This window comes from Eptesicus fuscus, chromosome 21 (assembly GCF_027574615.1).
Source record: "Eptesicus fuscus isolate TK198812 chromosome 21, DD_ASM_mEF_20220401, whole genome shotgun sequence".
Classification (NCBI taxonomy): domain Eukaryota; kingdom Metazoa; phylum Chordata; class Mammalia; order Chiroptera; family Vespertilionidae; genus Eptesicus; species Eptesicus fuscus.
The window spans coordinates 29,226,718-29,240,739 of record NC_072493.1 but is presented as its reverse complement, the minus strand read 5'-3'; the positions used below and the strand labels follow the sequence as shown (position 1 = coordinate 29,240,739).

The window sequence follows — 14,022 nt, the reverse complement described above, 5'->3', positions numbered from 1 at the left end:
CGCAGCTTACAAGCGCAGTGACAATGACAGGAGCCTCTCCCGCCTCTGTGGCAGCACTAAGGATATCTGACTGACAGCTTAGGCCCACTCCCCCTGCTGGACATCCCCTGCGGGCTCCAAGACTGCAAGAGGACGCAGGCCAGGCTGAGGCACGCCCCCCCCCCAAGTGCACAAATTTCGTGCACCAGGCCTCTAGTATGTAACAAGATTACTAGAATGAGTGGAGTGATCACATTGTAAGGTATAAAAATGTGGAATCACTATATTGTACACCTGACACTTATGTAACTAGTATAATATTGTATACTAACTTAAATTTAAAATTTTAATTTAACAAAAAATGCTTTCAAGTCAACCTAGAGCCATACAGTGAATCCCCAAGACACAGGATTAAATGGAAAATGGAAGGTTCAGTATTGCTTAGGTCAGGGTACTATCCTTTGTAATTTTAAAGGAAATTCAAACAAATGCAGAGACTGTTTTGGGATGATACTGTTAATAATGGTTCCTTGTGGAATAAGGGTTTATGAGTGGGTGGGGGCAAGCCTTGCATTTTTACCGTGTATTCTTTTATACTACTTAACTAAAACAAGCAAACCAACCAACCTTTGACATGTGTTGCCTCAAACATTACTTAATGGATGGTGGTGGTGGCAGGGGAATTCAGCTCTACCTCCACCTCCTCTAAGTAAACATTTGATTGTCAGACTCAGGTCCTAAGTGTAAACAGGGAAAGACTTTCAGCGGAGGATAATCAATACTGCTCTGAACTGCCAAGGGACAGGAATATTTCCTCCCATTGGAAATCTTTAAAGACACTCCCCCTCCTGTGCTTTGTAAAGGGCTAAGTGGAGGAAATGGATGCGAGGATTCATTATTCTTTTGAGTCTTTGGCCTCTGGAGTACTTAAGGAATTGAACCACAGCTGCAGTCACCTAAATTCAATGTGTAATGTTCTGTGGGTTTTAATTTCTTCTGAGGGAATCATTTTCATTTCTAGTTGGCAGATTTTTTTTAACTTCACTTCTCCGAATGGACCTGTCAGTCAAGGCTGCATCCTGGAGCCCCTCTCCGTAACCATCAGGACGGGACCTCTGGCTTCCAGAAAGTCAGCCCCAGCATGGGGCACTGACCTCTCTGTGCCTTGAACCAGGCATGTGACCCCTGGGTACCCCAAGAAAGCCAAGGTCAGACATTAATTGCCTGCCTTTGCCTTGTTTTTCCATCCTGCTGCAGGATTTAGATCTGTTCCTCTGAAGAACGGGTACAGTGAAGACATTGAGCTGGCTTCCCTCCTGGTTTTCTGTGAGATGCGGCCAGTGCTGGTGAGTGGAGAGACACCTTGGGGTTCCCTGAGCCACGTCTGCTGGTGGGGAGGACATGGTCAAGGAGTATGCTTGGCTGATGGACTTCAACCCACCGAGAATGATCTAGCCAAACATGCCACATCATTACAAAAGAATTCCTTTCAGCTACAGATTTCCCCATAGGTCCTAGGTTTTTTTCCCTCCCAGCATCCATCCTTCTTGGAAAATACTGCATGATTCTAGGAGTAACTATGTCATTGAAAAGGGAGAAGCTCTTTGGCAGCTCCTCATAGTTTCATTTTAGCAAGAGCCAGGCAAGATGATGCTCTTCTAGATAAGTTCATCCTTCCTGGGTGCCATTCCCTGCCTGTTGGTCTTGGGTAATCCCTTAAAAGCACCCAACAAGGCCGTGCCCTGGGGAAGGATATTCATAGAGCACAGCTTCCATGGTTCTCTCTGCTACTGGAGGAGCCTGCATTTTTGGTCCTTTTGTTTTGCCAAGGCCTTGAAGATATTTAATCCCTCCTTTCATTAGCCAGTTAGGGTAGACTTAGCAGAAAGGGTGTGGCCTCTTTGAACTATGAAAAAAGTTGAGATGGGATGCTGAGAACACAGCTCCAAGCTGTAGGTAGTGCAGCCTTGGTTTGATGGTGGGTGAAGATGTGGATCCTTACTGTGATTCTGGACTTTCAGATTCTGAATCTTCTTGGTGGTCTCTCCCACAGACTGAAACCCACTCAGCGTGTGTTTTTGCAAGTGCTCATACGTGGCCAATACAATCTCCAAAGACCTTTCCAGTCCCTTGCCACAAAACCCAGTGTAGTCAGGGGGCGGGATTTCTGTGGTCCAGTTTTCTTGGGATAAACGAGGATCATAGTTCCAGACCCCCGTACGCTGATGTGGGTTTAGTCAGTGCTTCTGGACACACCTCTTGTTTTCTCAGTCTGTTTGTTCTCTGGGTAGAAAAGTCACAGCCTGTATGGTTTGCCATTCTTTTGGCTGCAAGAACTACACAGTGATGTCCTGGGAGGTTTGACTCAGTGGATAGAGCGTCGACCTGTGGACTGAAGGGTCCCAGGTTCAATTCTGTTGCAGGCTTGATCCAGGCCCAAGCGTGTGGGAGGCAACCAACCAATGTTTCTCTCTGTTTAAAAATCAATGGAAAAATATCCTCGGGTGAGGATTAACAACAACAACAAAAAAAACCGGAAGTTGCTAATTTGGGAATTTCCAGAATCTAGCTGAGAACTACCAAATGGGAAAGGAGGATGGCAGGGGTGGGGACACCTTTTAACAGCCATGGTCCATGCAGTAAAATTCATGAACTTGACTCACAGGAGAGAACTGAGCCTTTTCTGCATAGCTGTTTCAGTTTGGCAACTGTGATAGTTTTACATTGCAAAGCATTTTAGAAGCATCAAGATGAAAGGGGATGCAAAAATAAGGAGAGAAAGCAATAAAAACAGGAAGCAGAGACTTAAAAGGAGCACTAGTTGGGGGCCCTAGAACCTCAGTGGCCGTCAAAGGCCTCACTTTCTGTGGGTAAAATGTAAGCTCACAATGATGAAATTCTGTCTCCAGAAGATAAGGGGGTAGATGATAGAAAGTTTTCCATTTTGAAACAGTTTTTAAATGGTAGTGCTTTGGACTCTGTCAAAATAAGTGCAGTGTTTATGTGAAAAATTATAGTTTTCACTTGAACCTTGATTTATGGATAAAAAAAAATCACTTTTCATGATTCTCCCAGTGATAGAAATGCTTGGTCATGAAAGTTTATATCAATTCCTCCCTTTACCAGGCGCCTGAGTCAGCCAGTGGGTCCTTGTTGGAAATGAGCAAGTCTTAAATTTCTCCTCTTTTACAATGAATTATGCATTTGTCAATTAATCATTAATAAGACTATCTGAGGTCTTTAAGAAGCCCATTAACAGACTGAAGCCACAGTATCTTATTTTGTCTAAATGATTTTTAAAAACTGCATACATGCCCTGGCTGATTTTCTCAGTGGTTAGAACCTCGGCCCACAAACTGAAGGGTCGCAGGTTTGATTCCTGCTCAAGGGTACGTACCTCAGTTGCAGGTTCAATCCCCATCCCCAGTCCATCTCTCTCTCTCATATCAATATTTCTCTCTCCGCCTGCCCCCCCGCCCCTCTTCTTTCTCCCTTCCACTTTCTCTAAAGATCAGTGGAAAAAATATCCTCTGGTGAGGATTCAAAACAAAAACAACCGTGCATAGCCCAGACTGTGTAGGAAATGTGGTCTTACAATTTGGGGGAAGAGACGAGTAGATAAAGCTAGCATTTGGTCTTGTTTGCTTCCTTCATTTCCAGGCCAATGCATTTTTAAGTGTAATATGATAATAACAAGTTCCTGTGTACATGTATAATTTTTTTTCTTTAAAGCAGTTTTTTAAGATATTTTTATTGGTAGTGTTTTAATATATTTTTATTGATTTTAGAGAGGGAGAAGGAGAGAGATAGAAACATCGATGACAAGAGAATCACTCATCGGCTGCTTCCTACACCTCTCCCCCTCCTCCCCCACTGGGGATTGAGCCCGCAACCTGGGCACATGCTCCGACCTGGAATTGAACCTTGACCTCCTGGTTCATAGGTTGACACTCAACCACTGGGCCACACAGGCCGGACAGGGTTTTTTATTTGTTTGTTTGCACTACTGACACTTGAGCCAGATCATTCTCTGTGGTGGGAGCTCTTCAATGCAATATAAGATGCTTAGCCGCATCCCTGCCCTTGACCTACTAAATGCCAGTAGCACGCCCTTCCCCTAGTATAAACAGTCAAAACTACCTCCAGACATTGTCACATGTCCCCAGGGTGGCAGAAATCATCCTCCATCAAGAACCACTGCTTTAAAGCAAGATTATAAGCACTTTTCATACTATTAGTCTTCATTAGCATTTAATGGCTGACAGATTTTTCCATCAAGCTGATGGACCATAGATTAAGCATTCCCCTAAATTGGGCATTTAGACAGGAGCCACTTACAAATAAGGCTCTCAGGAACATCTTCATGTGGTTACTCTTTCCCTCCTATAATTCAGAAGTAATTCCTTAGGATCGATTGCCAGATATGGAATTTGTGGGATCAGTTCATTGAGCAGGATGGTAAAATTGTAAAGCCTGGAACAAATAAGTAAGCTGGAAGAATCTTGCCTGAGTCAAGCCGACCTCTCCCAGCCCACTGAAAGGTCTGGGATTCTGTCGCCTGGGGAAAGGAAGCCAACGCATCCTCTGCATGTAAAGCCCTTTTGCAGACGTTTCACTGAAAAGTGAAGTGATAAAAGCAGTTTCAGATGGCGGTTGGACAGTATTCGTCTAGATACTGCTGTGCAAAGCTGTCGTGAACAACTTGGAAACATTAAACATAATTTAAATAATTAGGTACCCGCTGGCAGCAGAGAAAGTTACTATATTTAAAAGCAAATGTGTTTATCCAGAGCTGACGTCCTGGGTGTGGGAAGCTTCATGCTTTGGGTGCTGTTGGGGATGCCAGTGGAGTGTGGCAGGGATACAGGCCCGTTGTGTGGGTTCCAGGTGGAACAGTGACTCTCACAGAGCTTCTCGGAGAAGGAATTTTGGAGGAAATGACTGAGTATGTGCAAATTTCATTTCAGCTGCTGGTTTTCGGGCTTTTCCTTAAGTCTGCAGCTGTCATTGGTGTGTCTGCCCCACACTGCGATAGGACTTTCTGGGAAGCCGAGCTGGGTTGTGTTCCATAGACCTGGGCTTTCTCGCTGCCCAAGGTCACACCCTGTTTGATTTATCACCGTATCCTCTGTGATGCCAGGGAGAGACCCTGGTAAACAGCTTCACAAGAGATTTGTCTGAGCAAATGATTGATCCAGTGAGGACTGAGATGGAGTTTACTCATAAAACATTTGCTGAGAGAGAGGTTAAAGCCCCAGAAAACTGTCAATAAACACTTTAAGCCCCTTCTGAAGAAGCCATTTATTTACAAGGCACAATTACTTTATCAATTCCCAGTCCTTTACTCAGCTGTATGAATGGTTTACAAAGAGAATTTTTAGTACCATTTTTATCACATACTATATTTAATTTGGAGCAGGAAAAGAAAAGGAGGGGGATTTGAAAAAATTCCCATAAACAACCTGTATATAACCTCTATTAGCACTTTGGTGTATTTTCTTTGCCTGATAATTTTTTGCGTAGGATATATTCATAGAGTCATCTAATGCATATGAATGTGTGCCCTTTATCCACTTCACAGATGATTTGTAGCATTTTTTTCTCTATGTTATTATATGATTTTCCAAGCCATTAATGCCTATTTCATTAGGTGTGAGTCCCTAAGTCACTTAACCATTCTCTCACTGATGGACAGGTTGTTGGTAGCTTTTTACTTTATAAATAATGAAAGTCTTCCTGTAACACTTTTTGATTAAAAATTATTTCCTGAGGCTAGATCTATAGTAATGGAATAATAGATCAAAGAGAAAAAAGAAAGACCATATACTTTTGGATACATGTCGAATTGTTCTCTGAAAGTAAATAGTTTCTTTTAAGTTGATGTATTATATCCAGTCTTGCCGTTAATAGAAAAGGGCCTTTACTCAACTGATCTAAACTTGTGAGATTCAGAAAAACAGGCCAGGAGAAAGTGTAGGAACTTGAATATTTCATCCTAGTCATCACCTATGGGCGAGTTGGCAGCACCTGGATGGTGTGACTGAGAAACTGGCCACCCTGGGACCTTGGAGTGCTGACCCGGGGGTGGAAGGTTTTCGCTTTGCACTGGGTGGGAGCTGACATGCGGGGATGGAGTAGCCTAGTGGAAAGACCAGGATGCCGTGGGTCCTGGTGAGTGCTCAGCCACAAGACGTGTGCATCCTTTTGCAGGAAGGGTACAGCACACACTCCGGAGTCCTACAGGACCAGGAGGGGTCGAGGTGCACTCTGGAGCTGAGTTGGTCCTGGTTTTGAGGTTGGGGAAGATTTCCTTACATTTGGGGAGATCCAGAGGCACAGAGAAAGACCCTCCTTGAACATGAACAACTAAAGTTTGCCCATTGTCAGTCCCAAAGAGCAGAAACTCTGGGCCTGCCACGAAGACCCAAAACTTGACCTGACAAAACCATGAGCACAGCCTGGCCAGCATGGCTCAGTGGTTGTGCATCAACCTATGTACCAGAAGGTCAGGGTTTGATTCCTGGTCCTGGGCATATGCCTGGGTTGCAGGCTCGGTCCCCAGTATGGGGCATGCAGGAGGCAGCTGATCAATGATTCTCTCTGATCATTGATGTTTCTCTCTCTCTCTTTCTCTCTCCCTCCCTCCCTCTCTGAAATAAATAAAAAATATATATTTAAAAAAACACACAAAAAACTATGAGCACACAATGAAAAGAAGAACTCGCGTAGAATAATAAAAGGAAGACAAACCCAGGTAGACAATTGCTACAGGTTGCTAGCAATTGAAGTAGAACCGTTGGAAGCATCCAATGAGAACCCTAACTCATATGTCAATAAGAGCTTTCAAGGATATCCAAGTAGAGCACTGAAAACTGAAATTTGAAACAAAAAACAATTTCTTGAATTTAAAAATTCAGCGTATGAGCAGAAACATTCTCATCAGTGACCTAAAAGATAACATGAAAGAAATGTTTCACAATTGAGAATGATGAGATGGAAATCATAAAGGAAAAGATAAGCTCAGAGGACAGATGCCAATGACCCAATATGCAAGCATGTTGCATAGGACAAAGTGGGACAGATGGGTGAGGAGCTATTAATGAAACAAATAGCAGAGGGACTTTTCTCTGATTTGCTGCTTGAGAGTTCACTTGATTCCCTGGAGGGATGAATGGAAAACACACCCACCCACCCCCTATTGTATTTTAGTAAAAGTTGTTGGTTTGTTGGTTGCTTTTTGTTGTTGTTAATCCTCACCCGAGGATATTTTTCCATTGATTTTTAGAGAGAGTGGAAGGGATGGGGAGAGACAGAGATAAACATCGATGTGGGAGAGACATTGATTAGTGGCCTCTCACACACACCCTTCCCAGGAATAGAGATAAAGCCTACAAACTAGGTACATGCCCTTGACCAGAATCAAACCCAGGACCCTTCAGTCTGCAAGCCCTCGCTCTAGCCACTGATCCAAACTGGCCAGGGCTTAGTAAAAGTTTTGAATGCCTTGGATAAATTAAAAAGAAACTGAACTTCCCAACACACTAAGTTATCTTCAAGTAAATCTAACATCAGATTTGTCCATTTTAGTATTAGAAACTAGACTTAAAACACATGCAGTGAGCATTCATCTTTAAAATTTTATAAATACTCATAAACTAATAGGACTAAAATAATAGAGATAAAAGCCAACTAAATGAAACATAAAACAAGGAGGATAGAAGAAACAAATGCTGACTCACTTAAAAGACCAATTAAATAAACTCTTTGCCTGCTTAATCAAGGAATATAGTAAGAGCAAAAACACAGGAGTAAATATTGAAAAGAAGACTGAACTCCAAATAAGATAAATAAATATGAAAAATGAGGACAAATGGGTGACTGCCTTGAAGCATGTAAATGGGCTAAAATTATTTCAAGAAGCAGTACAAAATCTACAAAATCCTATAGGAAACATTTGAAGGGTAATAACTGAAATTAAAATGGAATGTAAGTGGGAGTAGATGACAGATACATTGCTGGGGAGCATTGGAGTTTTTCAAGGACATTTGCTGTGAAGGTGACAAGAGAGATGGGTCGATAGCTGGAGGGAAATGTGGGGTGAAGGGAGAGCTTCTTAAGATGAATCTGCACGCTGCTGAGGGGGATGAGTTAGCAGTAAAGGGCAACACTGATATAGGAGAGAGAAAGAGTATGCACAGGAACGAAGAACTGAGTAAGAAAGAGAACATGGGACCCTGGGGCCAGCAGGAGAGAAGGCATGGGATATGTATGGTATATGGGCCCAGGATGGGCAGGTTTCCCATGTAATTTCTTCTATGTTTTACGTAAAACAGGAAGCAAGGCCATCAGCTGAGCTTGGGGAGGGCTGATGAGAGCCGGAGGTGTGAAACTGTCATCTCAAAGGGGCAGAAAAAAGAATTCCTTAGTCAAATATAGGATTGCATTGTTTAATGTGCTTCTATAATGTATTCGTTAATATTTTTCTTAGGATTTTTGCACTGGCTTTCACTGAGTATTCAGTCTTTGGTTTTTGGTTAGGTTTTGTTATACTGGCTTCATTAAAATTACTTGGAGATCTTCCTTCCTTCTCAGGGCTATGGCACATTTTGAATAAAACTAGAGTTAACTGTAACATGTAACAGATATTGTTTGTGAAACTTTCTGGGCATGGTTATAAAACTTTGTCCTTTTTTTCTGGAATAAAAAATGTCTCTTCAATTTTTTTCTCTTATGGGATAATTTTCTATAATAGGAAATGTATATATATTGCTTGCTTCTAATATATATATATATTTAAAAGAAATATGGGGAAATAAACCAGATAAAATAAGGTTCTATCTCCAATATATATAATACACAGTTATTATATATATTGGAGATAGAACCTTACAATGAATAAGAATGAATACATATATTCATTCTTTCCATTATCATCTTGTTTTTTATTTATTTTACAGGTTCCTTCCATTGCTTTTTATCTATAGTTGTATACCTGTGCCTATGTCTTACTTGGGCTTTCACACATTTCTAGATTAGATAATGGATTAGCTACTTGGTTGATTCTGTTTGTGTTTTTCCTACAAAACAACCCAGCTCTTGCATTTATTTTATATTTTGGTTTTCTTATTCAACCATTTCCATGTGTATCTTTACTGACTCAGTCTGCTTTCCTCAAACTTCTTTCATTTTATAACTCCTGTGTTTGGATACTCAATTCATTTACTTTATTTTTGTGGCTAATGCAATGGGCACTGAAGGCTGTGCACAAATACAAGATTCAGGGCAAAGTGGGCTTCGCTTTTCTGAAAACCCCTCCAGAGAAAGAGATTTGGCAAGTGCCCAGGACTCAGGCCATGGCCAGCTCTTGTTTGAGGGATTGGGATAAAAGTGGACACAGTCCTGCAGGAACCCAGAGCCCTAAGCCATCACCCTAAAACTTAGCTGATCCTGCCCCTGGGAGCACCCCCAGCCCCCATTTACAACATTCAGAAAACCAGATACCAACATATAGATTCAAGGGAGGAATCAACCTTCCCATCCAAGATGAGCTCAAAGAAAACGATGCCAATTTAGCTCACAAATGTAAAAGCAAGAGAATTCACTCCAGTGAATCTAAAAATAACCTTGAAATAAATGTGTGGGTTTTTTTTTCCCAGAGAGAACCCAATGAAGACCAACCCTTCTTACTGTTAATCAAGATCATGTAGGAATGAAAGGACCAATTAGAAATTCTGGAAATACAATATGAAAAATAATGAAAGAAACTGCTTTCAAGATTAGTAAGTGGGAAATTCCAGGGAGGACACAGTTAAGGAAAGAATTAGTAAACATGAAGATTGTGTTAGAGAATTTGCTTTGAACAAAGCAAGACAAGATGTAAATGTGAAAAACAAGAGTTAAAAATAGGACGGCAGGATGAAAAACTTCAACATAAAATATTTGAGATGTTGATGACTGAGAATTTCCCAACATTGAAGACTCCAACTATAAACACAGCAGTATAACTAAATAAGATCCACGCATAGACACACCATATTGAGTTTAATTGGCAGAACCAGGATAAAGAAAGTTATAAGAGAGAAAAGACAGACTACCGACAGAGGACTGACCTATGACAGGAATACTCCCACCTACAGCAATAGTAGCCTAAAGACTAAGGGATATCTTTAAAAAAAATTTTAGGACACAAGCAGTAAGTCTAGACATTCTGTATCTTAATAACTACCCTTCAAGAGTGAGGGCAAAAGGAAGGTATTTTCAGACATTCAAAGGCAGATAACTTAGACCTAACAAATCTTTGTTTCAGAAAAACCCAAAATACTTATTCTTTTTTATTTATTTTTATTTCAGAGAGGGAAGGAGAGGGAGAGAGAGAGATAGAAACATCAATGAGGAGAGAGAAGCATTGATCGGCTGCCTCCCGCACACCCCCTACTGGGGATCGAGCCTGCAACCCAGGCATGCGCCCTTGCCCAGGAATCGAACTGTGACCTCCTTTTTCATGGGTCAGTGCTCAACCACTGAACCACACCGGCCAGGCACCATGATCAATTTTAAAACATTTCCATCACCCCCAAAAGAAATGTCCTGCTCATTAGTTGTCTCCACTCATTTCATCCCCACCCCAGGCATCGATAGTCTACTTTGTCTCTATGAATTTGCCTGTTCGGGACATTTCATAGGAATGGAATAATGGTATGTGGTCTTTTGGAACTGCCTTCTTTCCCTTAGCATAATGTTTTCAAGGTTCATCCATGTTGTCGTGTGTTACCTTGCCTTTTAATAAGGCTCTTTATGAGATCTTAGATGCCTTGTTGCATCCTACTTACCTTTCTGTCCTCATATTAGTCTGTTCTCCCCCTCACCTGCTGGGTTCCACTTTGCACACAGAGCTGCTTAGGCCCTTTGCACTGGGATAAGGTCCCAAAGGTGGTGTAGACCAGTGAAAAGCCAGATTTGATTAAGAAATAGGGTCAATGGGCAATGCATTTGTTATTCCAGTGTTTCCCAATAAAGCCTTCCTTTATTGTGAACAAAGGTTTTTTAAACTGCTTGCTTCTAATGCAATCAATACTTCCCAGTTTTGTCTTTGGTTAAAATGGGCTCTGGATTTTCTGGGATAATCCCAGTTTGCACAGCTTCTGCCCCGTGCTTCCTTCACACTCGTAAGATGCGATGGCCCACCTTCTGGTTTGGAAGACATTGTCACCACATGGTTCTCTTCTCTCCAGGAGAGTGAGGAGGAACTGTACTCTTCCTGTCGCCAGCTGCGGAGGCGGCAAGAAGAGCTGAACAACCAACTCTTCCTATATGACACACACCAGAACTTGCGCAATGCCAACCGGGATGCCCTCGTTAAAGAGTTCAATGTCAACGAGAACCAGCTCCATCTGTACCAGGAGAAGTGCAACCGGAGGTAGGTCACCTCTTCCCCACCTGCAGACCCTCAGATCTCGCTCCTCCCAGCACAGTGACGTCGGGCACGTGGGGCCAGGCTTCAGGAAGGCGCCATCATCTTTAGAAATCCTTTGCCTGGTACCCTTGACTCTAGCTCTCTTTGCTCAATAACTGAACTTGCAGTAGTGTCTTAGGTATCTGCACCTTCCCTAAGTGGAACTATCATCACTAGGAGGACATTTCAAGATAATAGTGAAAATAACAATGACCACTACCTTTTAAAGAGACCCTATCAAGCTCTCAAGAATGGGCTAGCCCAGTGGTTCTAAATTAGGGCAGAATCCCCTCCAAGTGATCCTTTTGGTTGTGCTACAGACATGTAATGGGGGTGAGACAGCCAGGTGTGCCTAGTGTCCTGCAGTGTGCCAGATAGTCCTGCTTAACAAAGCATCATCTGCCCTGGCCAGGTAGTTCAGTCGGTTAGAGTGTCTTCCTGATACGCCAACATTGTGGGTTTGATCCCTGGTCAAGGCACATACCAGAATCAATGACAGTAAGGGGCCAAGGGCATGTGCTGGGGGGTGGGAGCAGCTGGGAGAGGTCAATAGGGGGGCGGGGGGGGAAGGAGACAAATGGAATACTTTCAGCAATAAAGAATTTAAATTAAAAAAAAGATTCAATGAATGCAAGTGGAAGAAGTAAAATTTCTCATCAAGAAATAAAATTTTAAAAAGCACTAGCCTCCCAAAATTCCTATAGCAGCCTCCAATGGGAATCAGAGTACAGACTCCTTACCCATATTATTCTCATTTCATCTTTACTTCAACCTAACCAGTAGCAGTGACCTCAATGCAACGACCAGTGAGGAAATTGAGACTCAGATTAAAAATCTTGCCAGGAAACCACCTCCCCGATTCTCAGCCCTGTACCACGCCACCAGGAGTGACCTGTAGTTGTGCGTTACAAAGCACATGGCCTGTGCCTCAGCCTAGTGGATGATGGTGAAATCTGTTTTATTTCAGGTTGAGAGAGAAGAGAGTCAGCAACAGCAAGTTTTACTCATAGAAGCCTGGGTGCGTGTGTAAGGGTGTTGTGTGTGTGTGTATGTGTTTGCATGTAGAAGAATGTGCCGTATTCAGACCATGGGATCATGCTAACCTGTGATGTCATCCTCTACAATCAAGATGACATTCCTGAAGAAGACCCAGTCAGCATGAGCTGGGCGATTTCCTCCTAATTTTTCTGTCTTGGACAATTTCTTAACTTATAATTCTCTATAGAGGATCCCCAAATCACATTCCTCATCTTTGGCCTCTTGTGTTCCAAACCCCATTGAATAAAAGCAGTGAAAATCTCGAACGGTTAGACCTTCTGTGCATGCCCTGCACAGTGAGCAGGATTCCTTTTCTGGCCTCTAAAGACCCAGGTAATTGACTTCCATGGGAGGTGAGCCCGCAATGTAAGGAACTTATAAATTAGCTTTGGAAAAGGATTTAACTACAAGGCAAACGATTCTACAATTAAGGCCATCGGATTTCACCGGGACCCAGAGCGGAGCCCTGCCCCTGACTGCCACATCTGCCCAGCTTCCCTGCCCCAGGTCAGTGGACTCAGCTCAATGCACTTTAACTACCACTGGCTGGCTGGCTGGCTGGCTAGCTGGCTAGACAGACGTGCTGTGGTGCCTGAGTCCCTGGACTCCCTGTTCATTAAGACAATCTCTAGTTGAAGGTAGAGATTGACTTGGTGACTGGAGTTATTGGGGGTGGGAGGTGGAAATCTTGGAGCTGCTGATTTAAAAAGCCTGTTAGAAACCAGAGACCCAGCGAAGGCTCAGCCAGCTTCTTACTCCTGCTCTGCCCACTCCTGAGCTGGCTGGGTGACCACGGGGGAGGCTCTGGGTCTGCAGCTCCCACGGACGAGAGGTCAATGTACTGACCGAAGGAGGTGATGCAAGTTGGGTTCCATGGGGCAGTTTCTCAGTTTTCTGAAGCAGCAGGCTGCGTCTTGTGGCTTAAGCAGTAGAAAGGTATAATCTCAAATGCAGCCACCCCAAAGCCTCAGACCCCCCTGGGACAAGATGACACTCCTCTGCACCTTGCGATACAATCTAATGATGTGTAGTGTGATGACTTCAGGAGGCTTTTTAAAGATGAGGTTAGTGGTTGGGGGAGCAGTCAGTAGAGTCAAAGTCACTCAAAGTGAACTGAGAAACGACTTAGAGGGGAAGAGGTGTAACCGTGAAAACGATGGTGGTGGCAGGAACAAACTAGCAAGCGGTAAGACTGGTGGCTTTAACTGGATGAAACTGGGTCCTAGAAAAGCATTGAGCCCTCCCCTGGTTATCCTGGGCTTAGCGTGCATGTATTGCCGATGAGTACGTTGAAACCAGCCAGGCTCTCTCTGATCAGAAGACCTCATTCCTTCATTCCACAAAAATTTCTTGAGCACCACCATACGCCAAGCACTATGCCAAGGTCTGGGGGTACAATGTCTAACAAAAGTTTTTTTTAAAAAAAGGAAAAAGAAAGCCGTGGTCTTATGGTTACATATGCTTCTAAAAGAAATGCATTTTACCTTCTAGGAAACTAGAAGAATAGGTAATAGCAGTCTGACCAAGGTGGGCTCTTATTTTGTGACATTATT

At 43.0% G+C, this 14,022-nt stretch overlaps 1 protein-coding gene across 1 annotated transcript in view; it reads left to right on the top strand.

Moving 5' to 3' along the window:
• Window positions 1–12,735, top strand: part of PLCG2 (phospholipase C gamma 2) — a 137,374-nt gene extending 124,639 nt beyond the window's left edge. The window contains exons 31-33 of the mRNA XM_008139703.3: window positions 1,237–1,325; window positions 11,211–11,395; window positions 12,399–12,735. Coding sequence (XP_008137925.2) covers window positions 1,237–1,325; window positions 11,211–11,395; window positions 12,399–12,441 — 317 coding nt within the window. The 3' untranslated portion in view covers window positions 12,442–12,735. The remainder of the gene's footprint in view (window positions 1–1,236; window positions 1,326–11,210; window positions 11,396–12,398) is intronic.
• Window positions 12,736–14,022: the final 1,287 nt, after the last annotated feature.